The 24,606-nt window shown below is 43.9% G+C and overlaps 1 protein-coding gene across 5 annotated transcripts in view; it reads left to right on the top strand.

The window, feature by feature from the left end:
* VANGL1 (VANGL planar cell polarity protein 1) overlaps positions 1–24,606 on the top strand; it is a 68,124-nt gene that overhangs the window by 33,414 nt on the left and 10,104 nt on the right. For 4 of the 5 annotated variants that reach the window (XM_081845244.1, XM_081845241.1, XM_081845242.1 and 1 more), the window contains 3 exons: positions 19,713–19,846; positions 22,432–22,470; positions 22,809–22,941. In XM_081845244.1, coding sequence (XP_081701370.1) covers positions 19,713–19,846; positions 22,432–22,470; positions 22,809–22,941 — 306 coding nt within the window. The remainder of the gene's footprint in view (positions 1–19,712; positions 19,847–22,431; positions 22,471–22,808; positions 22,942–24,606) is intronic. The other variant, XM_081845245.1, reaches the window with a different exon arrangement.

Below are 24,606 nucleotides of genomic sequence, written 5' to 3'. Positions count from 1 at the left end.
GGTTTGCATATAACAATTCTTAACAGCTTTGGACTTCTGGGCTCCCCCCCCATATTAAGACATGATCTGCAGATTATGCTGATTACATACCTGGACTGTACCATTTCAGATTGTAGGATGTATGGGGTTAAGCATCCCATGTAAAATATTTTATGTAGTAAACTAGCACATTAGAACGAGTGCTATAGTTGTAGCCCTTGCTGTGATGTGTTCAGTTTATTACATCTGGGAAGTCTATACATGAGGAAACACTCAGAAAGTTGTCTTCCCCCAAGCTCGCACACATGCCATCTGAAATGGAGTTGCCCAAATTCCGCCACCACACTTCGTGCAGTAATATGTAACATCAGCATTTAGATGAACCTGTTTAAACGAAAAGCAAAAAACTGGCAAAGGATGAATCAGTCTAAACTCTGGGTGGCTACCATACCAGCTGGGGTGAAATTGAGCTGAAGCTGTGCTCTTTTTTGTGTGTGTCCTCGTTTTCTTCTCTATCCCCCCCAAAGTGGGTTGCTCCAGAGAAGCACATCAGGTGTCAAGAGGTATAGTAAGGCTTGAATCAGATTTGCTGTAGCTCAGGAGTTTGAAATCATAAGCTGCAGTTGGCAATGGGGAACAAAAGGGACAGAGGGAATATCTCATTCTTTGAATGAGCAATGGAGGGTGTTGTAATAAAAGGTTGCATGAACCGTAAAATTGCATTTGGCTTCAGAACATTTTCACACAAGGTTTTTCAGGTATACACCTAAAACCACGTAACAGGCACTTGTATAATCCAAGTACACATGAGCGAGCCAGGGTTGGCTGCAGTTTTCTGTTGTCTGTACGTTTGCCGACAAACCTGTCTATGCCTCTACTTATTCTGGACTATTACTCTGGTTCATTACCAACCTTCAAGAGGGTGTACCTTTGTTTTCTAGTCTTTCAATCCGTCATTTTCTCCTCTGTCCGTTGTCCATTCATGATAGTCTAGATGCCTCAGAGGAATAATGAGTTAGAGAGATGCACAGTAATTATTTGTCTGTAAACACGAATGACTAAAGTTCCCTTCAGGTATTACTGTCTTGGAAACTGGGCTGTGCGCTTAAGCCCTGACCCAGAGGTACACATTACAGTGGTACCTCGGGTTACAGACGCTTCAGGTTACATACTCTTCAGGTTACAGACTCCGCTAACCCAGAAATAGTGCTTCAGGTTAAGAACTTTGCTTCAGGATAAGAACAGAAATTGGGCTCCGGCGGCGCGGCAGCAGCAGAAGGCCCCATTAGCTAAAGTGGTCTTCAGGTTAAGAACAGTTTCAGGTTAAGAACGAACCTCTGGAACGAATTAAGTACTTAACCCAAGGTACCACTGTAGTGTCTCAGCCCCTCACACGATGAGAGTGGTGTGCCTTTTGTGTCTATGAAGGCTTCCAATACAATTGAGAACCTTGATCTTGTGAGGTTCTCAATTATGTGGGCTAAATGCGTGGCCCCACTGTGCTTCTGTTGCCTCTTCAGGTCAGTAATTCCTGAAAAGAGCTACGCTTTCAGGCAGTGTATGAAATTCCTCAGGTGCCACGCACGGGTCCAATTGCACCTGTGTGGAGATTTTTGGGCACCAGGTTGTAACTGACATCTCCGTCAAGCCAGCAAAAGACACACGCCTGGGTGTCCTCCATCATTACATCAAGGAAAGTAAGTGCAGGGCTGAGTACAGATCTATTTCACTGTGCTGTAGCCTTTCCACAGGCCACCCAAACGGAACTCACAGACCACAATTTACAAACCTCTACCTTAGTCCATCGTTAATACCATTTCCCCTGTGTGTGTTTCTCCGCCTTGCACACTGACAAGTGAATTGTTGTAAGAGCAAGCTGCAGTCAGGCAATGTAGTTACCGGTAAGATCCTAGAATCGTTGCATTGGGAGGACCCTGAGGGCCATCTAGTCAACCCCCCGGCAGATAGACATTGCTTTGTGGCAGCCGCAGCCCAGGTATAAGGTTGCATTTGGCACCTAGCTTATATATCTGAGTTTCTAATTCTGCTCTCAAGGTGCCTGTGGAATGCTGTGGCTTGGTGCCACTTTCTTGATTCCTTGGAAGGGACATGAGATTGCTGAGAATTCCTTCCAGTAGCACCTTAAAGACCAACTAAGTCAGTTCTTGGTATGAGCTTTCGTGTGCATGCACACTTCTTCAGGTATCTGAAGAAGTGTGCATGCACACGAAAGCTCATACCAAGAACTGACTTAGTTGGTCTTTAAGGTGCTACTGGAAGGAATTTTTTTGTTTTGACTATGGCAGACCAACACGGCTACCTATCTGTAACTGGATCTATTGCTGAGAATGTGAAGCATTTGTTGTTGGTTCTCTTAGGGTGGCTGCTGTTTGGTCTTCACTTTGTATTTGTTGTACATTGCTGGATCTCTCTAGTACAGGAATCCCCACCAGGGCATCCACAGGCACCCTGGTTGGTGGCCCTTGTGCATTTTTTTATGTTATTTTTTTTCTTTTAATTGCAGGCACTTCCTCCACCTGTGGAGGGGCTTTTCTTTTTTTCTTTTTTTGGTGGGGTGGTCAATTATGCTGTGTATGTGTGTGTCTGAGAGAGATGCTCTTGGGCAAAAAGAGAGGGAAAGATGTATATGCAACTGTATAGTGTATGACGGAGAGATGCATGTGCTGCTAGTAAACTTTTCCCTAAGCAATAGGGAAGTTTTACAATTTTCCTCTCCCTGCAATTGCCCTTGCGCTGAGAGTGGTAAAAAGGGGGCTGGACTGAAGAACCAAGTGAATCTTTAGATGGTGCCCCCTTTCCTACTGCTTGACTGATCAATAGGAGGGTTCATTGTTGGCCATGTAAGCGGAGGCAGCAGGCCAGAAATAGCCCAGGCAGAAGATCGCACAAGAAATAGGGGAAAGGCATGTTTCTTGGACACTGTACATGCTGCCCAGAGAATGTGCATACTGCTAGAACAGGGATGTCCAACAGGTCGATCATGATCAACTGGTCGATCCCTGGGAGGTTTTGGTCGATTGCTGGCTTCTCCATCCAGCCCTGGCCCCTCGCCCCATCCTCTAGATAGCCAGAACGGAAGTTGGCCTTGCTGCGAGGCTTACTGTTTCATTAGCGATTTCTAGGTGAGTGACTTTATTCATTTATTCCTTTGCCCTGCTCCCCCCCAAAAGGGACGTTCCCCCCTAAAAAAAAAGCTCAAAAAAGGGGTAGATCACTGCCAGTTTTTAATTGTAGATCGCAGTCTCTTGGAAGTTGGACGTCCTTGTGCTAGGAGAATCTACAAAATGCATTGCAAATACGTACTTTCCCTAAGGCCTGTTTGGAATTACAGCATATGTGATGTCAGGTGTGGGAAAACTGAGACGTAATTGCCAGTGTGCAGTCAGGAGACTTGAAGTGCACACTGGCTTGTGCATTGGCAAGACAGAGCAGGTTTTGGCTCTACTCAATCAGCTAAGGGGCAGTAGGGCCTAAAGCTTAAGGCACTTTAAAGCACCTCACAGGGCTCTTTACCAGCCCTGCATAGTGCTTTAAAGTACCTGGCTTTGGGACTTCAAGGGTGCTCAATCTTGCTGGATCAGACCAGAGGCACCAGAGTGCCACAGTGCTTTCAACAGCAGTATGCTTTTTCTCTGTTTTTCCTATTCAGTATCCCTGCAGCCCACACTGTTCAAAGCCCAGCATGTGCCGAGTGCAAATGAATATAGGATCTCTATAAGGTGCTGCTCCTGGAGTGAGTAATGAATGATCTGGCTGTTCACTGGCATTGCTGGGTGAATATGAGTGGGCTTTTAATTCCCTCCAGTTCCAACAAGATCTTATTCTCAAAGGTTCATAGGGTTGCAGCCCCGAGTTCAACTTTTCTTGAAAAATTGCTTAAGCTCATCTGAACTTTTGTGTATTCTTGCCTCTTACTATATATCAACACCAGTTTGGCTCAGAATAAAGCATCTACTCTTCTAGGTTTGTGGATAAGCACTGCCACTGAGAGCAAAGTAAGTTGGCTACTAGAGCCTGATTCTCACCTAAGCATTTTATCTGTTTGTTTTCCTCCTTGGTCTTCTTCTTCTTGTCTCCCCTGTATTGACCTCTCAGGACTATCAATAGAAAATACTTCTAGTTCAGCACTGTCAGTTGGTGGTTTGGGAAGAGCAGTTGAAGTAACAGCTGACTTAGTTCAGCTTGTTCTCCTTCCTTGTGTGCAAGTGTAGGGCAAAAAGAGGTTTGGCATGCTGGCTGCACTCTTTGGAAGCCTTTCAAGGTCAGGAGTTGGAAATGGTTTCTGTGGCCCAGCAGTTTCCTGAGGAATTCGGGCTGCGTTAACTAGTGCGCTAAAATGTTTAAAACTAAATAAATAAAAAGCTTAACTGTGGAAGTTGTTTGATCAGTCTGTTAAGAAAGATGCATCCTCAAAACTAAAGGATTAAGAATATCAGCACCTCTTTTTTGCATTCTTTCTGAAAATATAAGAGCTTCAAGATCCTTTCACAACCCCCTGAACATTTCACGTACCTCATGCTTACCCTGAGAAGTGTAAAGCATTTTGCCTTAGGATTAGTTCCTCCTTTCTAAGCCCCTCCTGATGACCAGATCACTAGTCATGCCTGATTTATAAACAGTGTAACTTGAGGACCACCACAACATATACTCTGGCGAGACTTAAGAAGACTGCTTAATCTTGAAAATATTATTTGAAAGATTAATCTCCTTCCTGGTCCTTTCTGTGTGTCAGAGGGAGATCTGGCAGATTCTGCTTCTCTCAGCAGAGTAATGGCAGAAACTGCACCTGCCAACCTCCTCTCTTCCCGCTTGCAGGCAAACAGTGAGGGCTCGTCCACCCAGGGCCGGATTGAGGTTTGATGAGGCCCTCAGCTACTGAAGGTAATGGGGCCCTTTCTATGTCTAGCTGTTCTTTGCCAACAACAAATTGTCACTGTTTTTTCTGTTGAATATATGCTATGGTAATTTATGGACCTAATAGGTATCTAAAGCCATTTACACATAGCAAAATACAGCGGTACCTCGGGATGCGAACGGGATCTGTTCCGGAGCCCCGTTTGTATCCTGAATGAAATGTAAGACGCGACGGCGCGCGTGCACAGGGCGAGTTTTGCCGCTTCCACACATGCATGCGACATCATTTTGAGCGTTTGTGCATGCACGAGTGGCGAAACCCGGAAGTATCGCGCTCCGTTACTTCTGGGTTGCCGCGGAGCGCAATCCGAAAGCGCTCAACCTGAAGCACATTCAACCCGAGGTATGACTGTATGTATTTCATCAAAGTAATTGTTGAAAAGTCCATGCAGAATGCAAAGTCCATGCAGAATGTAGGCACCCTATATATAGAAATGAGCAAACAAGTGATATTTTAGGGAGCGAGCTAGCAGGAGGGGCTCATGACTTACATCATAGGAGCCTACACAACACAAAACATTGTTGCTGTATGTAGGTTTTATTTTATTTGTTTTTTATCTTATATTTTGGAAATGTACATCCAGTTTTTCCCCTTTAATTTTTTGGGGGCCCCCCATGCGAGTGGGGCGCTACGCTTGTTTAGCTTATACATACGTCCGGCACTGCATCTACCCCTCTGTTTGCCCTGCTGCTTCCCCCCAAGGAAACCTGCAATTTACCGCTGAGTCGGACCAAATGGCTGTTAGGTTTTCCATGGATTGCATTCAGTGGTAGACACCGTGTTTTTCTGGGGGGAGCTGCGGGGCAAACACAAAACTGCTCAGACCCATGCTTTCTAGGCGTGGGGCAATGGGAAGTGTGGATGAGCCCTGGCTGTTGCTCCTAGCCAGATAGCCGATCCATCAAGCTCATTTCTGCTCAATGCACTCTTGTCTTTTTGCACATATAGAGTTGCTCTGGAAATGACTCTCCTCTGTGCCTGAAACTTTTGAATATCGATTTATTTTGGATTCCTTCCTTTCTTTTTGAGAAAGTGAGTGGATTTGCCCTTAGTAAACTGTCTTTCAAAAAATGCTCTCTCTGTGCTTCTCATGGAAAGGGGGGAGGGGTGAATAAAACAAATGCAAGGTGTATATATATTTTTAAAAGGTGGAATAAATTTGTATGCACAAGACTTTCCAGCACTCCTGGCACCTGATGAAGTCTTAGAACAGCACATACTACTATAGCTGCCGCCTTACTTGCCAGAACATGCTCTGACATGACCCACTTGCTGAGTTCACTGCAAGAAGGGGAGTGCTGATGCTGGAGTCTGCACAGCGGTAGGCTAGACAAGACTGAAGCAAGTTGCTGCAACGTCAAAGTGAAATTGCATGCCTGCTTCTGAAACACCCCATAAAAAAATCAAAAGATTTATAGCCCAGCAAACCTGGTTTTCTACAACCATTATGCATGGTATCATAAGTTTTTTCTTCTTAATTACTGTGGAAGGGCAATTCGTTGGTGGCCAGGGAGTTTTAAAAAGAACCTTGCAGAACAATTCTGTATGGGTCTATTCAGAAGTAAACCTTATTGGGTTCAATATAGCTTAAAGGTAAAGGTAAAGGTACCCCTGACCGTTAGGTCCAGTCGTGGACAGCTCTGGGATTGCGACGCTCATCTCGCTCTATAAGCTGAGGGAGCCAGCATTGGTCTGCAGACAGCGGACTTGTGGGTCATGTGGGCAGCATGACTAAGCCGCTTCTGGCGAACCAGAGCAGTGCACGGAAACACCGTTTACCTTCCTGCCGGAGCGGTACCTGTTTATCTACTTGCACTTTGATGTGCTTTTGAACTGCTAGGTGGGCAGGAGCTGGGACCGAACAATGAGAGCTCACTCCGTCGCAGAGATTCGAACCGCTGACCTTCTGATTAGCAAGCCTAGGCTCTGTGGTTTAGACCACAGCGCCACCCGTGTCCCCACTCAATATAGCTTACTCCCAATTAAGTCGGTATAGGATTGCAATCCTAACATGTCAGGGCTGGGGAAGTCTCCAGCCTGCTGAAGTCAACATCATCTAGCTATGGAGGGAGAGAAGATGAATAACACAAGGGCTCTCCTTGCCTAAGTGCCCTGGGGCACCGCCATAGGGCAGTCCTACCCAGGAGAGGAAAGCCATTCAGACAGCACACATTTCCTTGCCCTTATCAAAGCTTCTTCTTTCAAATGCAGTAGTTGGCACAGTGGGACAACTATCTTACAAAATTGCTTCCAGCAACACATATTTGGACGCCTGAGGTGGAAAATCCAAGATGTGTCCCCTTCTTTCACTTCATCTCCATGCTGGGGAACCAGCCCCCCCCCCAATACATTTAATACCACTGCCTGTGATGTTCTCTCCAATGCACCAGTCTAATGTGGTGTTCCTTAACAGTCACAGGGTAGTTTCCATATTTACTTTATCGTGGTCCTGTTCTGTTCTCGGTGCCTCACACATAGCTGCTATGTGCAGTCCCTTTGCTTTCCTTGCATGCTGCTGAGGCGCATAAACCTCTGACATAAACCTCTCAGGCGGTTTCCCCATGAAGCATAACCAACCTCTTAAAGGGATATCACCACATCTCCCTCTTTTTTAAATACTACTACTAAAAACTGATCAACAAAAAATGTAATGCAGTAACAGTAACACATAATCACTTTCCGTGAGTCCTTCTGGCTTTCTTGTGGATCTGTTGGAGCTCCCTTAGCTGCACAGTATTCCAGTTCCTGGTGCCGGTTTGCCATGTCCAGGGCAGCTGTCTCCCAGCTCCACCTGGTACGCAGGCTGAGACCCTCCCTGCCCGCAGACTGTCTCGCCAGAGTGGTGCTTGGACTACTGCAATGCGCTCTGTGCGGAGCTACCTTGGAAGGTGACCCGGAAACTACAACTAATCCAGAACCCGGCATCTAGACTGGGGACTGGGGGCGGCCGCCGAGACCACATAACACCAGTCTTGAAAGACCTACTTTGGCTCCCAGTACGTTTCCAAGCACAATTCAAAGTGCTGGTGCTGACCTTGAAAGCCCTAAACGGCCTCGGTCCAGTATATCTGAAGGAGCGTCTCCACCCCCATCGTTCAGCCCGGACACTGAGGTCCAGCGCCGAGGGCCTTCTGGCGGTTCCCTTACTGCGAGAAGCCAAGTTACAGGGAACCAGGCAGAGGGCCTTCTCGGTAGTGGCGCCCTCCCTGTGGAACGCCCTCTCACTAGATGTCAAAGAGAACAACAACTTCCAGACTTTCAGAAGACATCTGAAGGCAGCCCTGTTTAGGGAAGCTTGTAATGTTTGATGTATTACAGTATTTTAATATTTTTTTGGAAGCCGCCCAGAGTGGCTGGGAAAGCCCAGCCAGATGGGCGGGGCATAAATAAATTATTATTATTATTATTATTATTATTATTATTATTATTATTATTATTATTCTGTTTTGTTTTGCTGAGTTTTGGGGAGTTGTTTCTCTGCCTTCTTCCCCTGTCATGGATTTGAGTCCCTCATTTGGTGCAGAGTGGTGTTGGTTGTCCATCATTGTTTCTGAGTGAATAATAATAATAACAACAACAACAACAACAACAACAACAACAACAACAACAACAACAACAACAATATTGAATCAGTAGGAGATGCCTTCTCTTCCATCGTGTGATCGCTTCATATGATATTGAAGCCACTTAGTGGTGGAACACTGTCCGTTCCCCTTTTGGATTTCCATTCCTACAGTGGTACCTTGGGTTACAAACGCTTCAGGTTACAAACACTTCAGGTTACAGACTCCGCTAACCCGGAAGTAGTACCTCGGGTTAAGAACTTTACCTCAGGATGAGAACAGAAATCATGTGGTGGCAGCAGTGGGAGGCCCCATTAGCTAAAGTGGTACCTCAGGTTAAGAACAGTTTCACCTTAAGAACGGACCTCCGGAATGAATTAAGTTCTTAACCAGAGGTACCACTGTATTGGAACTCAGCACATAATTTTCTTGAAGTGATGGCAATTCTTTGGTACCCTTATCGTATTACCATTTCCCCTCAGCCTTGCACAGATTTTTTTTTTTTTTTAAATAATTTTTATTGATTTTACAACATAAACAAAAAACAAATAAACATAACACGACTTCCCCGAACCTCCCCTTCACTGCATCCATATTTTAAAATTTTTAGCAATTCTTCATCCCATTTTTATATTTAATTCTCTTTTAAAAAAAAAAAAAATTCTATTTTATAAATTTCGATTCATAGCTGTAATTCTTTGTATCCAATCCCTTGACATCTTAACATTCCGAAATTTTACAACAATTTTTAAGATAGATTTTAAATTTTTTCCAGTCCTCCTCCACTGTCTCTTTCCTCTGGTCACGGATTCTGCCGGTCATCTCTGCCAGTCCCATAAATTCAGTCACCTTGGTCTGCCATTCTTCCAGAGTAGGTAATTCTTTAGTCTTCCAATACTTCGCCAAAAGGATTCTTGCTGCTGTTGTTGCATACATAAAAAAGGTCCTATCTTTCTTTGGTACCAATTGGCCGACCATGCCCAGGAGAAAAGCCTCCGGTTTCTTTACAAATGTCCACTTAAGGATTTTCTTAATTTCGTTATAGATCATTTCCCAGTAGGCCTTAATCTTTGGGCAGGTCCACCAAAGGTGATAAAAAGTTCCTTCACATTCATTACACTTCCAACAATTGTTATTGGGCAAATGATATATCTTTGCAAGCTTGACTGGGGTCATGTACCACCTATAGATCATTTTCATTATGTTCTCTTTCAGGGCACTGCATGCCGTAAATTTAATACCTGTGGTCCATAACTGCTCCCAGTCAGCAAACATAATATCATGACCAATATCCTGTGCCCACTTAATCATAGCTGATTTAACCGTTTCATCCTGTGTATTCCATTTTAGCAGCAGATTATACATTCTAGACAAATTCTTAGTATTGGGTTCTAGCAATTCTGTTTCTAACTTTGACCTCTCCTTCTGAAATCCTAGTTTTCTGTCCTGCTTAAAAGTTTCATTGATCTGGAAATAATGTAACCAATCTCGGACTTTAGGTTTCAATTTCTCGAAACTCTGTAGTTTCAACTTTTCACCATCATATTCTATAATTTCACAATATTTTGGCCAATCTGTATCCATGTTCAGTCTTTTTACCGCCTTGGCTTCCATTGGTGACAACCACCTAGGGGTTTTACTTTCAAACAAATCTTTATATCGATTCCATACATTATACAATGCTTTCCTAACAATATGGTTTTTAAAATTTCTATGTACCTTTACCTTATCGTACCATAAATATGCATGCCAACCAAAGTTATTATCATAACCTTCCAGGTCTAGAATATCTGTATTCTCAAGAAGTAGCCATGGTTTTAGCCAGCAGAAAGCTGCTGCTTCATAGTAAAGTTTTAAGTCCGGCAGGGCAAAGCCCCCTCTATCCTTTGCATCAGTTAGAATCTTAAATTTTATTCTGGGTTTTTTGCCCTGCCAGACAAATTTAGATATGTCTTTCTGCCACTTCTTGAAACAGTCCATCTTATCTAGGATTTGCAATGTCTGGAACAGAAACAACAATCTCGGCAATACATTCATCTTGATAACAGCAATTCGGCCTAACAAGGAAAGTCTCAATCTTGACCATATATCAAAATCTTTCTTCACTTCAGCCCAACATTTCTCATAATTATCTTTAAATAGGTTCACATTCTTAGATGTTAAATTCACCCCCAGATATTTTACCTTTTTAGTAATTTCCAAACCAGTTTCTCTTTGAAAACTGTCTTTTTCCCCCACCGTAAGATTTTTTTCCAACACCTTTGTCTTATGTTTATTTAATTTAAAACCTGCTACCTGACCAAATATTTCAGTAAGTTCCAAAACTCTTTTTGTACTGGTTTCTGGCTGTTGTAATGTCAAAACTAGATCATCTGCAAATGCTCTTAACTTATAATGTTTAGTTCCGACCTGTATACCTTTAACCAGCTGGTCTCTTCTAATCATATTTAGGAAAACCTCCAGTACCGATATAAACAATAGAGGAGAGATTGGGCATCCCTGTCGTGTCCCTTTCTCTATTGGAATTTCGTCCATAACCATACCATTTACAATTAGTTTGGCCTTTTGCTCAGAGTAAATTGCACTTATACCATTTTCAAAGTTCTTGCCTACCCCCATCCCTTGGAGATTCCTCTTCATAAAGCTCCAACAAATATTGTCAAAGGCTTTCTCTGCATCCACAAAAATCAAAACAGCTTTTCTATTTATGTCAGTTTCCAGAAGTTCTAGAATATCTATAATATTCCTCACATTATCTGACAATTGCCTGCCTGGTAGAAAGCCTGTTTGGTCCCTGTGAATCTCCTCTAACAACACTTTTTTGAATCTTTTTGCTAAAATGTCTGCAAAAATTTTATAATCCACATTCAAAAGTGATATAGGGCGATAATTCTTAACTTGATGTTTCTCAGTTTCTGTCTTCGGTATAAGTGAAATGAATGCTTCCTTCCACGATTCGGGAGCCTTTTTCCCTTCCAAAATTTGATTGCAGACTTCTTTCAATGGTTGTATTAACCAATCCTTCAGTACTTTATAATATCTCGCGGTTAGTCCGTCTGGTCCTGGTGATTTTCCCAGCTGCATGTCCTGAATGGCGCTCTCTATTTCTTGATCTGTAATTTTCTCATTCAAACTCCTTCTATTATTTTCAGAGATTTTTGGTAGGCCGTATTTTCCGATAAATTCTTCTATCTCCTGTTCGTTTTTTGGCCCTTGTTTGTATAATTTCTTGAAGAAACTTTGAAAACAATTGCTTATCTCATTTGGTTTATTAATAAACTTCCCATCTACTTCAAGTGATGTCACTGTATTCAATTTTTGCCTCTTTTTCAGTTGCCAAGACAGTAGCTTCCCACATTTATCTGCGGTCTCAAAAGTCTTTTGTCTCATTTGTTTAATTTTCCATTCTATTTCCTGATTCATCAATTCCATATATTGTGTTTGGTAGAATTTTATTTCTCTTAATATCTCATGAGATTTAGGCTTAGATCTCAATTTCTTCTCCCCTTCTTTTATTAGGTTCCAAATTTTCTCTTTCTTCTCATTCTGTTTTTTCCTCTTTATTGAATTCTGTTGTATTAGGAAGCCACGCATCACGGCTTTACTTGCATCCCAAATAACTCTTTTTTCGGTGTCTGATCTCATGTTAATCTCGAAGTAGTCTTTAAGTGTTTTTTGGGCCTTTTTACAAATTTCCTCATCTCCAAAGAGGGTGTCATTCATTCTCCATCTAAAGGTTCCAGCTGTTGTCAGTTTCATTTCCATCTTGACAGCATTGTGGTCAGAACAGGTCTTTGGGCAGATTTCTATTTTTTTAACCTTCGATGCCAGATTACTAGAAGTCCATATTTGATCAATTCTAGTCCATGTCATTTTGCTTCAGAGAAAAAGGTCCCCTCCCTTTCCAGAGGGTTCCTAGTTCTCCAAATGTCAATCAGGTCCATAGTGTCAGTCAGTTCAAAGAAAGTCTTTGGTAGTCTTCCATCATTAGATATTGTTTGTCTTTGGGCCTTGTCCATGTTTGTGGAGACGACTCCATTCATATCACCCATCATTATGATTTTAAAGTCCAAAAAGTCCATTAAAGTCTCATGCAACTTCTTGAAAAATTCAGCCTTCCCCTCGTTTGGTGCATAAACTCCAACAATCAACATCTTTTCTCCATGAATTTGAATTTCCACTGCCAGGTATCTTCCTTGGTCATCCTTAAAAATCAGTTTTGGTTCAAATTTTCCCTTAACATAAATCACAACTCCTCTTTTCTTAACTCTATCTGATGAAATAAATTCTTGTCCTAATCTCTTGTTTATTAAAAGTTTTCTATGTATCCTGGCAATGTGGGTTTCTTGTAGGCAGATTACATCTAGATGTTCTTTCTTTAATAGATGAAATACTTGGCCCCTTTTTCGAGGGTGGTTCAAACCATTACAATTCCAGCTGTAGAGTTGCAGAGACATTTTTGTTATTGGGTAGCTCTTCCACCGACTGCACCAAGTTGTTGTTCCTCCTCGGTCGGTGCTCGGTTCAGTCCAAATGATAGATTTGAAATGTCCGGTACTTCCCCCTCACTAACAGTTCCTTTCTGAAGATCCTCTTGATTTCTTTCCAAAAAGAGTTCTTTATCCTGGTTTGATTTTATTTTAATTTTCTTCCCTTTAAAGTTAAAGGACAGCCCTTGTGGAAATTCCCACCTGAATGGGATATTATTCTGTTTAAGTAGATCAACTAATTCTTTAAATTGAGATCTAACCTCCAAAAAATATTTAGGAATATCCTTGAAAATCTGGATCTGAGAATTTTTAATGACCAAGGCCTTCTGGAAATGTAGGTTCAGTATTTTGTCTCTTTGTTCCTTTGATCCCAGGGTAATTAAACAATCTCTTGGCTTCTTCCCTTGCTTCCTGCCAATCCGAAAGGCTGAGGTTATCACAAATTCATCTTCTTCTCCATCTAGCTCATCATTCCAAAAATCTTGAAATTTATCTGTGAGGAATTCCCCAAGCTTGTCCTCTTCCTCTTCTGGAACCAGTCTTAGTTTCAGGTTCTTGCTTTTCCTTTCCAGTTCTAGTAGGGCTAATGCTGTATCATGTTCATGTACTTTTTTTGCAATAGGCGCAAACTTTCCTTTGGTTTCTTCGGCAGTAGACCTAGCACTCTCAGCTATTCTCCTTGTTTCCGTAGACTCTTGAACCAAACGGTTTATAGAATCTGTGTTAGATGAAATTGTTGTTGTGTTCAGGTCTAATCTTGTTGTCAACTCCGTCAGTTTCTTAGAGTTCTCTGTAGACTGTTTAGTAAGTTCTGCAGATTGCTTGGTGAGTACTTCTAGTGACTGATTTATTTTGAGCAGAGCCTGTGTCATTGACTCCATTGATGCTGCTGTTATTTTTTCTTGTGCAGCTGCTGCTCCTGATAAAGAGCCTCTTTTTTGAGCTTGTTTTTGAGCCTGCTTTGTTTTACTTCTTGTTGAAATCTCTTCTGGCGGGTTGCTCATAACTCAAGGTCATTCACACAGGAAAGTTGCAAGTGGAAAGTCCCGCAGCCTTGCACAGATTTTTGCATGGGTAGATGTCAGCATCACATTGACCTTGCAGTGCAAATTGTTTCACAGGCATAAGCCAAATGGAAGCCCCTTGAAACAGCAGCTTCCACAGAGTGAGTTAAAAGTGCACAGCTTTGCCCTTTCCCTAACTAGGAGCACCTGCCCAAACCCTGCAGATGCATCCCAAGTGGAGAAACACCTGGCACCTGCCGTATCTCCAGAGTTCATCCCTTGTGGGAATGAGAAAATGACATACTTGTTCAGCTGTTTGGGATCCAGGCATAACAGCAGGCAACTTTTTCTCACAATTACTAAAGGATGCACCCAGGGAGTTGGCTCTTCTGCCTTTCAACAGTGCGCAGTGCGGTTAGTCTGCCTAGCTCCTCTTTCAACCTTTTTCTTACGGCTAGGGGCACATTTCTTGAGACAGGAATGGTAGGTGTGTAACCTTTTTCTCTGTCGTGTTTGCTGTCTTAATCAGGTTTAGGTCTCAGCATGCTTTTAACCCTATGATGGGCACTGGTGATGTTGGCACGGTTACAAGCTGCACTTGCATGGCATTGCCCTTGTGTTTAATTACTAGTTCACACATGCCCTTGTCTGGAATGGGGGTTATCTTCAAAGTTTTTAGATTAAACTTCTTGTACTCTAAATAGAGGGGTTTGACTTGCATTTTGTAACTTTATTGTGTGGCCCCATGTCTACCTTAAATGTTACCGTGTCGAGGGAAATGATCTGGTCTTGTGATGTTTCATCCTCTTGCAGCTTGCCAGTGCAGAAATCTTCCCCACCCTCACCCGTGCAGTTGCTAACTTCACCATGCAGAGCATGAACTCTCCGTTGGTGATACTGCGTCTTATGGCTTTAATTGCAGACCCTTGAAAATAGTGCAGCTGCTTGCGTATGTTGCAACGTGTGCTGGACACTTCAGCCACATTTGGTGCACAGCTTTTTCCTGTTTTCTTCCTTGTGTCTTGCTCCAGTTGCTTGCTTCCACTTGGAGCTCTCAGTTTTGTTTGGTTTCTGCGTGGACTTGTGGGGTGGTGCTTTCCAAATTCCTAGGCCTTCTCTAGGGTCCTGCTTGCCTTGTAATGTTTGCATTCCCTGCACTGTTGCTTCAGCTGTTTTGCAAATTCTGGATGCCTTTTCTAATGCGGGATCATCATTTTCCAGCAGCCTTTTCTGGGTGCTGTTGTCTTGGATTCCCAATACATACTAGCTGCTCTCTCAGGCAGGTTTCAGTTAACTCTCCATAATTGCATGTTTCCATAGCAGGCTGAGAACAGCCACAAAAGCCTCAACCGTTTCTCTCTCTCCGGTCTCATTTTGAATGTATAATGTTCAAAGGTATCATTCCATTTAGGGAGGCAGTTTTCCTCAAACCTTTCCTGCGCCAACTTGTAGTTAAGTTTTTTTCAGTGGCAGAACGTTGTAAGCCATGCATAGATACGGTGCTTCTTTGTCCACTACATTGAGAAAGAAAGGGCGCTGTCTTCTGACTGTGCATTATCCATTTCTGTTTTTACCCAGCATCACATAGAAGTCAAAGGCTTGTTTAAAACGTTGCCAGCCTTCTGCTTCATTGCTGGAGAGGCTCAGTATAGTTGCTAGTCCTAAATCAACATTCTTACTTTCCTTCTCTTCTCTTCTAACCAGACAGGTTTTTCTGGAGACGTCCCACTCCTGCTACCGTTTTCTTAGATGCACCTATAAAGTCTGATACCAGATTTCTTCAATATAATGTTTCGTTTATTTAACTATTGGGGGGGGGGTCATGTCACAATTTACCTTCTCATGGTTCTGTTCTGGGTGCCTCTCACACAGCTCCCACCTACAGTCTCCCTTCACCCCACCTGGCCCCAAAATATAACAGACCTCTTAAAGGGGACATTGCCACACTTGCTTTTAATGGCACTGAAACTCAGTTATATGAAGTGGCTGCCTCAGTTTGACTTCCTTTAGACCTGGCTAGCGGGAAAAGGGTTTGTGTGTTACATTAGAGATGTTATTCTATAGAATTGTAGAGTTGGAAGGGACCCTGAGGGTCATCTAGTCTAGGAATATGCAGCTGCCCCATATGGGGATCAAACCTGCAACCTTGGCGTTAACAGCACCTTGCTCTGACCAACTGAGCTATCCCTGTTGCTTTTAGCAGCAGAAATTAGTCTGGAAATTAGCATGGAAAGAGAGGGCTAATGTGTCCCTTCTGTGGCATTAATAACCCACAGTAAAACCTACACTCATTTAATCTGGCCAGTAGCCAAATAACTTTGGGAGCACCTTTCTCACTGTTTCATTCATTAGCTGAACGCCTTTGCAAGCTTTTCTCTCTGCTGAGATGGTTTCCATTCTTTGCTGCCTCTTGGTAGTGTTTGCTCATAGAAGTGAATGCCTGTGTGGGAAGAGAAGGGTGTGTACATGCGCTAACGTTGGGTGGGGGGCGGTTCCCATTCCTTTATGGCTCGTAACATGCAGCCGGCAAAGCTGAGTTACAAAGGGTGGTGCTTCTCCTTGATGTGGGCAGGAAGGTTTCAGCAATGCAGCCCCAGGGAGCTGTTTCAGGCATGTGCTCATTCTGCAAATGATTGTGACCTTTCTGGTTTTCTTGTTGGTGCCATCCATGTAATTAAGGTCTGCTCCTCCTTGCATTTCAGCTGCCGCCTCTCTTTAGTGGGCAAAGGAGCAAGTAAAAAAAGGAAGGGGGTTAGAAAACCAAAAGCCTCATTGGACCCAGCCAATGATGCTTCTTTTGTATGTAGATGGTTCAGCAAAAAAAGGAACACAAAGAACTTACGTATTTCTCCTTAGTTGACAGCCACAAGATGGTCATATGCACGCAAGTAGAGATTACAAATAACACCAACAATAAATGAATGGAGTGGGGTGAAATGGGACATTTCTTTAATGGCCAAATTGAGCCATTTTATCGGGGGTGGGGGGAGAGAGCAACACTATATTTTTGATAAAACTTGAAACCCATTTACTTCGAGAATCAAAGGAGAAATAGAAATTATTTTAAATGATACTATTATGAGAAACAATAATATTTGTAATGGAATAGCTTGGTAACGGTGTCTGTTTTATAAGATGTTAAATTAATAAAGAAGTAAAATCATTGCATGTGTTACGAGTTTAAGATACTGGAATAATACATATAAATGTGTATATACTATGGGCTGTGACCCCATTTGCTTCTCTTGCCAGCCATACCTTCCCGCCAAAAGAAAGTATTTCCTTACACATAGTGCATAGTTGAACTATGGAATTTGCTCCTGTAGGGGACAATGATGGCCACCAACTTATTTGGCTTTAAAAGAGGATTGGAGAAGCCCATGGAGGAGAGGGCTCTCAGTGGTTACTAGCTGGGATGGCTATGTTTTGCCTGCACAGCTGGAGGTAATAGTTCTTCCGAATACCAGTTGCTGGAAACCACAGGACAGGAGAGTGTTCTTCATAGAATCATAGAACTGTAGAGTTGGAAGGGACCCTGAGGATCATCTAGTCCAACCCCCTGCAATGCAGGAATATGCAGCTGGTCCATACAGGGATCAAACCTGCAACCTTGGTGTTATCAGCACCATGGTCTAACCAACTGAGCTATCCAGGCTTCTTATGCTCAGATTTCTCACAGGTATCTCGTAGGTCACTGTGAGAACAGCATGCTGGACTAGATAGATGGGCCATTGAGCTGAGCCAGCAGGCTCTTCTTACATTCTAACCCTTTGCCCCCCTGGCCAACCCCTTCCCTTTACACCTGGCTAACCCACCATATTTCCATTGCTCACCTGAGCTGCTTACCTGCCCCCATCTCTGTCCTCTGGTTCCCTCCTCCTTACCTTGCCTGGGCTGCTTGCCTGGGTAGCCTGCACAGTCGCATCTCCATCCTCCAGACCCCTCCTCCTTGCCTCGCCTCCCACCCTGATCACCTACCTGCGTCTCCCTCCTTCAGATTGCTCTGCCTCACCCAGACTTCTTGCCTGATCCACTTGCTTGCTTGCTTGCTTGGCACATCTCCATCCTCAGGCTCCCTCCAGTCCTCACCTGTGCCTTCATGTTCCTCCTCCAGATACCCTCTCCTCTCCTCACCTGGGCTGTCCTCCCAATGGGCCAGCAGCTCCCCATACTGTAGGTCCCTTCCAATTCTACTGTTCTAGGATTCTATTATTTTATTATCCAGTATCACCTGTCTGTGGCCAAGCAAACTGCAGCATGATTATATCCTTATAGTTTTATTAGAGAGAAAGCTCTCATAGTAATTAATATAGAATAGATAATATATGTATCAATGCAATAAAAATAAAAAGCAACCAATACAAAAATATTAGGACTTATTAAGTTGCAAATGATGTTACCAAGCTTTGTTATCAATGCTTGTATAAACAAATGATTTGATTTGCCTCTGAAGTTTTAAAATAAAGGAAAAGGGAGAACTATGAGCCAAAATAGATAGTGGTGAAAGATCACCAATAATAATAAAATTATTATTACTTGATCTCTCAGTAATTATAGCTTAAAACAGCTGCAAGTAATCCCCCTCCCGGCCCCCAAATTAGGTTGGTGTTGAGATGCTAGGAGAGGGAAGGTTTAACCCATGGGTAGGCAAAGTAAGGCCTGGGGGCCGGATCCGGCCCAATCGCCTTCTCAGTCTGGCCCGTGGACGGTCCGGGAATCAGCGTGTTTTTACATGAGTAGAATGTGTCCTTTTATTTAAAATGCGTCTCTGGGTTATTTGTGGGGCATAGGATTTCATTCTTCTTTTTCCAAAATATAGTCCGGCCCCCCACAAGGTCTGAGGGACAGTGGACCGGCCCCCTGCTGAAAAAGTTTGCTGACCCCTGGTTTAACCTTTTTCCTGAACACTTTTCCTGATCTAAATCATACGTGATACCTATATGTGGCTCCTCTGGGAAACACATAATTTTTGATCAGGGAAATTGTAGTGTACTTATGTGTAGGGGGAAGGGTTAAAAAGAAAATTTTCCCTGCTGCTGCAGCCCCACCCAAACCCTCCCACTAACGTACAGAGAGAATTTCTTAAAAGTTTTAAAACAGCGGCAGCAACACAGCCCTGTCCTCTAATTACACAATAAGCTGGATAAAACCCAGTCTTGGAGGAAGCTTATGAGAAGCATTACAGATGGGTACTCTTGCTCATACACTCAACAGCATTGCAGTTACATGGTGGGGGGTGGAATATGGTTCTTGGAAGGCCGAGTCTTTCTTTTTTTCTTTCTTTTTAAACATTTTTATTTCATTTTAATACATCACATACAAAAAAGAAATATAGAAATAAACAAAGGCTGAGTCTTTCACTGAACCAGTTTGGTGGTGATAAATTGAAAGGCACAATAGTGGCTCTTCAGACACAATGCACAAACAAGTTAAAAACAGCTGCCTTATTTTCCTGGCACTATAATGAGTAGACCTGAGGTGACCTAGGCAGCTTTCGCCAACCTTGGGTCCCCAGATTTTGCTCCCATCATCCCTGACCACTGGTCCTGCTGGTTAGGGATGATAGGCATTGTAATCTAACAACAGAAAATCTTTATGTGAGTTAGGGTTAAAATGAAGGCTTTTCTTGGGTTTGTGCTTGCCAAAATACAGAGAGACTATGGAAGTTGTTCTCATATATTGCAGTTTTCATGAACTACATTTTTGATATATATATATTTCTTCCCATTTCTCTTTCCAGTATCCAGCGTGCTGCTTTAGTCGTTCTGGAAAATTACCACAGAGACTTTTCTGTCTACAATCCACTGTTGCTAACAGCTTCCAAAGCACGTGCAGAGAAGCACATGGCGGGTCTGAAGGTCTACAATGTTGATGGTAGGTTGAGAGAGGGCAGATTAATTGGTGGTAATGTTTGGAAGCTGCTCTATGTCCTTTCCCCCTTTTGCTTGCCTTGAGCTGGACTGCAGGAAAGTCAGGCTGCCATCCCAACCCTTCCCTTGCCCTTGTTATGATCCAGGGTTGAAGCTTTCAGCTTATTTTTCACATGCTGAGAGATAGATTTTGGATGATGGACACAGAGCATCATTACCCCTCCTTGAGGATAATTGAGCCCCCCCCCCCCAAGACTGCCTGGTGCCACCTATAGATGTCTACACATTGGCATGGCTATCTGGAGGGAAGAGCTATTCACACATAGGCTTCTACCTGCAAAATATCACACCAATGCGTGGACCTCTGTAGCTGAGACTGGACAGCATGCCCAGAGACGTGCAGAGTCTCCAGTAATCATCTGGTGCTCCAATCACATGAGTAATGAATGATGAGGGTCTTGTATTTCTCTGCCTTGCCCAAATGTAATGTTTCCAGGTGGGGACCCTTGACCAAAAAGTGTTAAACAGCTCAGAGTCACCTGAGCACTTAATTTCATGGCACACATTTCTCTCTCTCTCTCTCTCCCCCTGCCCCGTCTCAACATTAACACTCACTTCCTTGATACCATAAGGCAGATTGGGGGAAGCCATGTCCCTTCAGATGCTGTTAGACTAATAATTCCCATCGCCCTTGGCCACTTGCCACGCTTGCTGACGTTGATGGTAGTTGAGTCAAACAATGTCTGGAGGGCACCAAACCAGCTACTTCTGCTCCAAGATGTGGTTATAGGCAAGCTCGTTTCCCGTAAAGATGCTGGTGAACTTCTCCACACTTGGACTTGTTGAAGAATGTGGAGCTTGCCTTAGGGCAGTGAGCAGCTCAGCTCAACATCTGAATCAGAGATGAAATCCTTGCTTTTGTCCCACCAGCCACTGGCCCCAAACCCCCTCTCCCTTTCCAAACAAGCAGTTGTGGAAACAGCCAGTGCACAGGGAAAGGGGGGCCTTTCTCCATTCCCTCCTCTCACTTCTTCACTCTTGGGTGCTAGGTGTCAAGACCAGGGAACTATGCAAGCTTGGGAGACTTGCCCATCTTCCATTCCCCTCTCTTGCCTTAATTTTGCTTTTTTGTTTTTATTTTCCAGCTCAATCATAGCCATCATTTCTAGGCTTTCAAAAGGGATCCTTTTAACCAGGTGTTGACTAGCCTATACGCAATATTCATACACACCCCAGTAATTTCTAGTGCCCCCCCCCAGGCCTGCAACAACTTGGCTTCTTTTTATTTTGTGTGTGTGTGCCAAGCAGCAGGGGACATTGTTGAGCAAAGTGGTTTCGACCCCTCCATCAAGACCAGCACAGTGATGTGTTTATGGGGTGCATGCCTGTTTGCAGGTCCCCCCGCCACTCTGCCGAGTGTGTGTATGTCTCTGCCTGCCTTCTTGCCTTCCTGTCTGTACCCCCCTGCCCCTGCTGCGTGGAAGTGAATGTGTGGACACCTGCCTGTGCATATGGGTGGTGAGTGTGTGATGGTCACACCCACCGCTGGCATGCAGACCTTGGATGCATGGTCAGTGGGGTCCTCGAACGGTTAGCCAATGCAGCTTTGACCTTTTTCCCCCTTCTCTCTGGAGTGAAAATGAGACACTCCCATAAAAAAACTGGGCAAATCCAGGACTCTTGCGTAGCTGTGATTAGGAAGCAACATGCTTCTCTCTCCACCCCCAAGCAAATGCAAGGAGGAAACAACAGTTCTTGTCTTTGGCATTCAGTATGAGCCCAGAAGTACTTTCTCCAGATTAATGAGATGAGTTCATTTCTTACATCTCTGCCCTCAGCAGTTTGCTAGTCAAGGAAACTCACACGGCCATTTTGACCTTGGAAAAGCATACTGTTCTTGTAGTTTACAGAATGTCTATTTTTTATGTACTTCTCCACATTGCTTCTTTTGTTAAAAATGAGATGATGGTGCTCATATAATGATAAACATTCTGTGGGTGCCGGGACAAAATGGCTGCCACGGGCAGCAAAAGAAGAGGTGTCAGTACTCTGTACCATTGAGTACTGTCACAAAAACCCCTGCTTCTTCTGTATGGCCCTAACCCTAACCCTAACCCAAACTATAGATGTGATGGGAGACCTGGACACATTTGGGGAGGGACCATAGCCCTCCCCAGAGAGCTGGACAGCACATTCCTTGCATACAGAGTATCTTGGGTTCAGACCCTGGCATTAAAAAGAAAAAGGATTCCAAGGCTTGGAATAGTCCTTGGAGAGCCATTGAAGGTTAGAGCAGACAAGTAGAAAAACCCAGGGGCCTACGGCAGCATCCCATGTCCTGCTTGTCTGGTAGGGGCCATCTTGCTTTACTGTGCCTGTTTCTGCCTAAAAAATCTTTCACCGGTTTTGAGAAGTTTATTTTATTTTGTCTGGCACTGCTTCGCTTTGTTTTTTGTCCGTCTCATGTCACTTGATGTTCTTATTTTCTGTCTTTGTTTTTTTCCTTTTGAATCTCTCCCCTCCCTCCCTCCCTCCCATTTCCCCTCTCACACTCCCTCTTTCTTGTCGCTGAATTGCCATGTGCTCCAGCCGCCCTTGTGGCCAAACTGAAAATGCATTTAGCAGATGGTAAGTAGCATCTTTGGTGTATGTGTCCTCTGTCTAAGTGTATTCACCCAGTTCCGGTTCTGTGTTGCTGCTGTATCTTTCTGTAAAAGTTGGGTATACGGAGGTTACATCTTAAGTTCCCTTTCTCGGTTTACATTTTGTTCTGCTGATTTCAGTACATCAGGGAAAAAGCATCCCTTTACTGCACTTCTGCACCCCAAGGGAATATTTGTGGTCGGAAAGTATTTTTCCTTTTAGGAATAAGGGGGGAAATGAAAGGTGGTGTTAGGTTATCACCGTTGTTGGCAAGCTGACGGGCTTTTCTTTCTTAATTCTCAGTCTTTCTGCTCTCTTTCAAGGGCCAGATAACAGTGCAGCTGGGCAGTCCAGGGCCATGATTGCTGCTGCAGCTCACCGCAGAGACTCCAGTCACAATGAGCTCTATTACGAAGAAGCAGACCACGAGCGCAGGGTCCGAAAACGTCGAGCAAGGCAAGAATTTTATTTGCAGGCCAATCACGGGAGATGATACAATTCTTCCTTAATCTGGAATGGGAGTGGGGATGATACAGAGTTCCTATTTATTTATTAAATTTTCATCAAAAGATCTCAGGGCGGTTCACAGAAGAAAACACAAGATAAAACTCAAGTAAATAATTACAACAAAGCAATAACGCCTTCCCCCTTCCCACAGATACATTTAAAAGGCTGTAGGATATTAATCAGCCAAAGGCCTGGTTGGATAGGAACGCTTTTGCCTGGCACCTAAAAATATATAATGAAGGAGGCGAACCCTCCTGAGGAAAGCCTTCCACAAATGGGGAGCCACTACAGAAAAGGCCCGTTCTCATGTTGCCACCCTCCGAACCTCACATGGAAGACACACACAAAGAAGGGCCTCGGGTGATGAATGCAGAGTCCGGGATGGTTTATATGGGGAGAAGCAGTCCTTGAGGAATTGCAGTCCTGAGCCGTTCAAGGCTTTTATAGGTCAAAATCAACACTTTTAATTGGGCCTGGAAACTAATTGGTAGCTAGTGCAGTCGGGCCAGCATTGGTGTGCTATGCTCAAACCACTTACACCCATCCCAATAGATGTGTGCTGCGCCCTTAACTGGGGAAGGTAAATGAGAGAGACCGGTGCCAAGCAAGATGAAATGGCAAAGGCCATTGCATGTTCAGAGAGGCAACTGAGACTAGAGTGGAGTGCATGGCTCAGCACAGCTGGCTGGATTGGGAAAGGACAACACACACACCCGAGTTTCCCAGGCTTAGGCAAAAAGGAATGTCTTTCCTTGCGGACTGGACTCACAACTTCTCTGGTACATCTCCAAGATGTAGCCAATGTGCTGCAAAGCAAGAACAGAGGGATGGAACAGGGTTGGGGTTAGACATAGTTCCTAGCTAAAGTGGAGTAGTGGGATGGGCTGTCCTCATCAGGCTATCTTCCCACAGCATTCAGATTTCTCTCTGGGGGCTTGTCTGACAACCTCATTAGCAAACGCAGGCTAGTGTGGTGTAGTGGTTAAGAGCGGTAGATTCATAATCTGGTGAACCGGGTTCACGTCTCCACTCCTCCACCTGCAGCTGCTGGGTGACCTTGGGCCAGTCACACTTCTCTGAAGTCTCTCAGCCCCACTCACCTCACAGAGTGTTTGTTGTGGGGGAGGAAGGAAAAGGAGAATGTTAGCCACTTTGAGACTCCTTCGGGTAGTGATAAAGCGGGATATCAAATCCAAACTCCTCCTCCTCCTCCTCCTCCTCCTCCTCCTCCTCCTCCTCCTCCTCTTCTTCTTCTTCTTCTTCCATTGCAGTTTGCCATGTACTTGTTAACCTTCCTGCTTTTTGCAATCCAGGACAAGCAGCAACACTAGGAAGTGTCTAGTGGCCCACCAAGGGCTTAAATCACAGCTAATGGGCTGTGTTTGGCCTGGCTGATCACAAGTACTGTGTGTCTTACTCTCAGTAAATCCTTCCCATTTTTTGACGTGCTCACTGCCCCTTCCTACAGCTATTCAGGTGTTTCTAGCAGCACATTCAACCTTGCTAAGAGTGAAAGCTCTTGGCTGAAAGAGTGGAGCTATGTTTAACTGTCAGGTCTGCCTCTAACTAGATGGCCTCAGGCTGTCCCTCTTAGACCTTACCCTAGTCTACTAC

Source organism: Podarcis erhardii (assembly GCF_964252035.2).
Source record: "Podarcis erhardii genome assembly, chromosome: 17".
NCBI lineage: Eukaryota > Metazoa > Chordata > Lepidosauria > Squamata > Lacertidae > Podarcis > Podarcis erhardii.
This window is presented reverse-complemented; position numbering and strand designations above follow the sequence as displayed.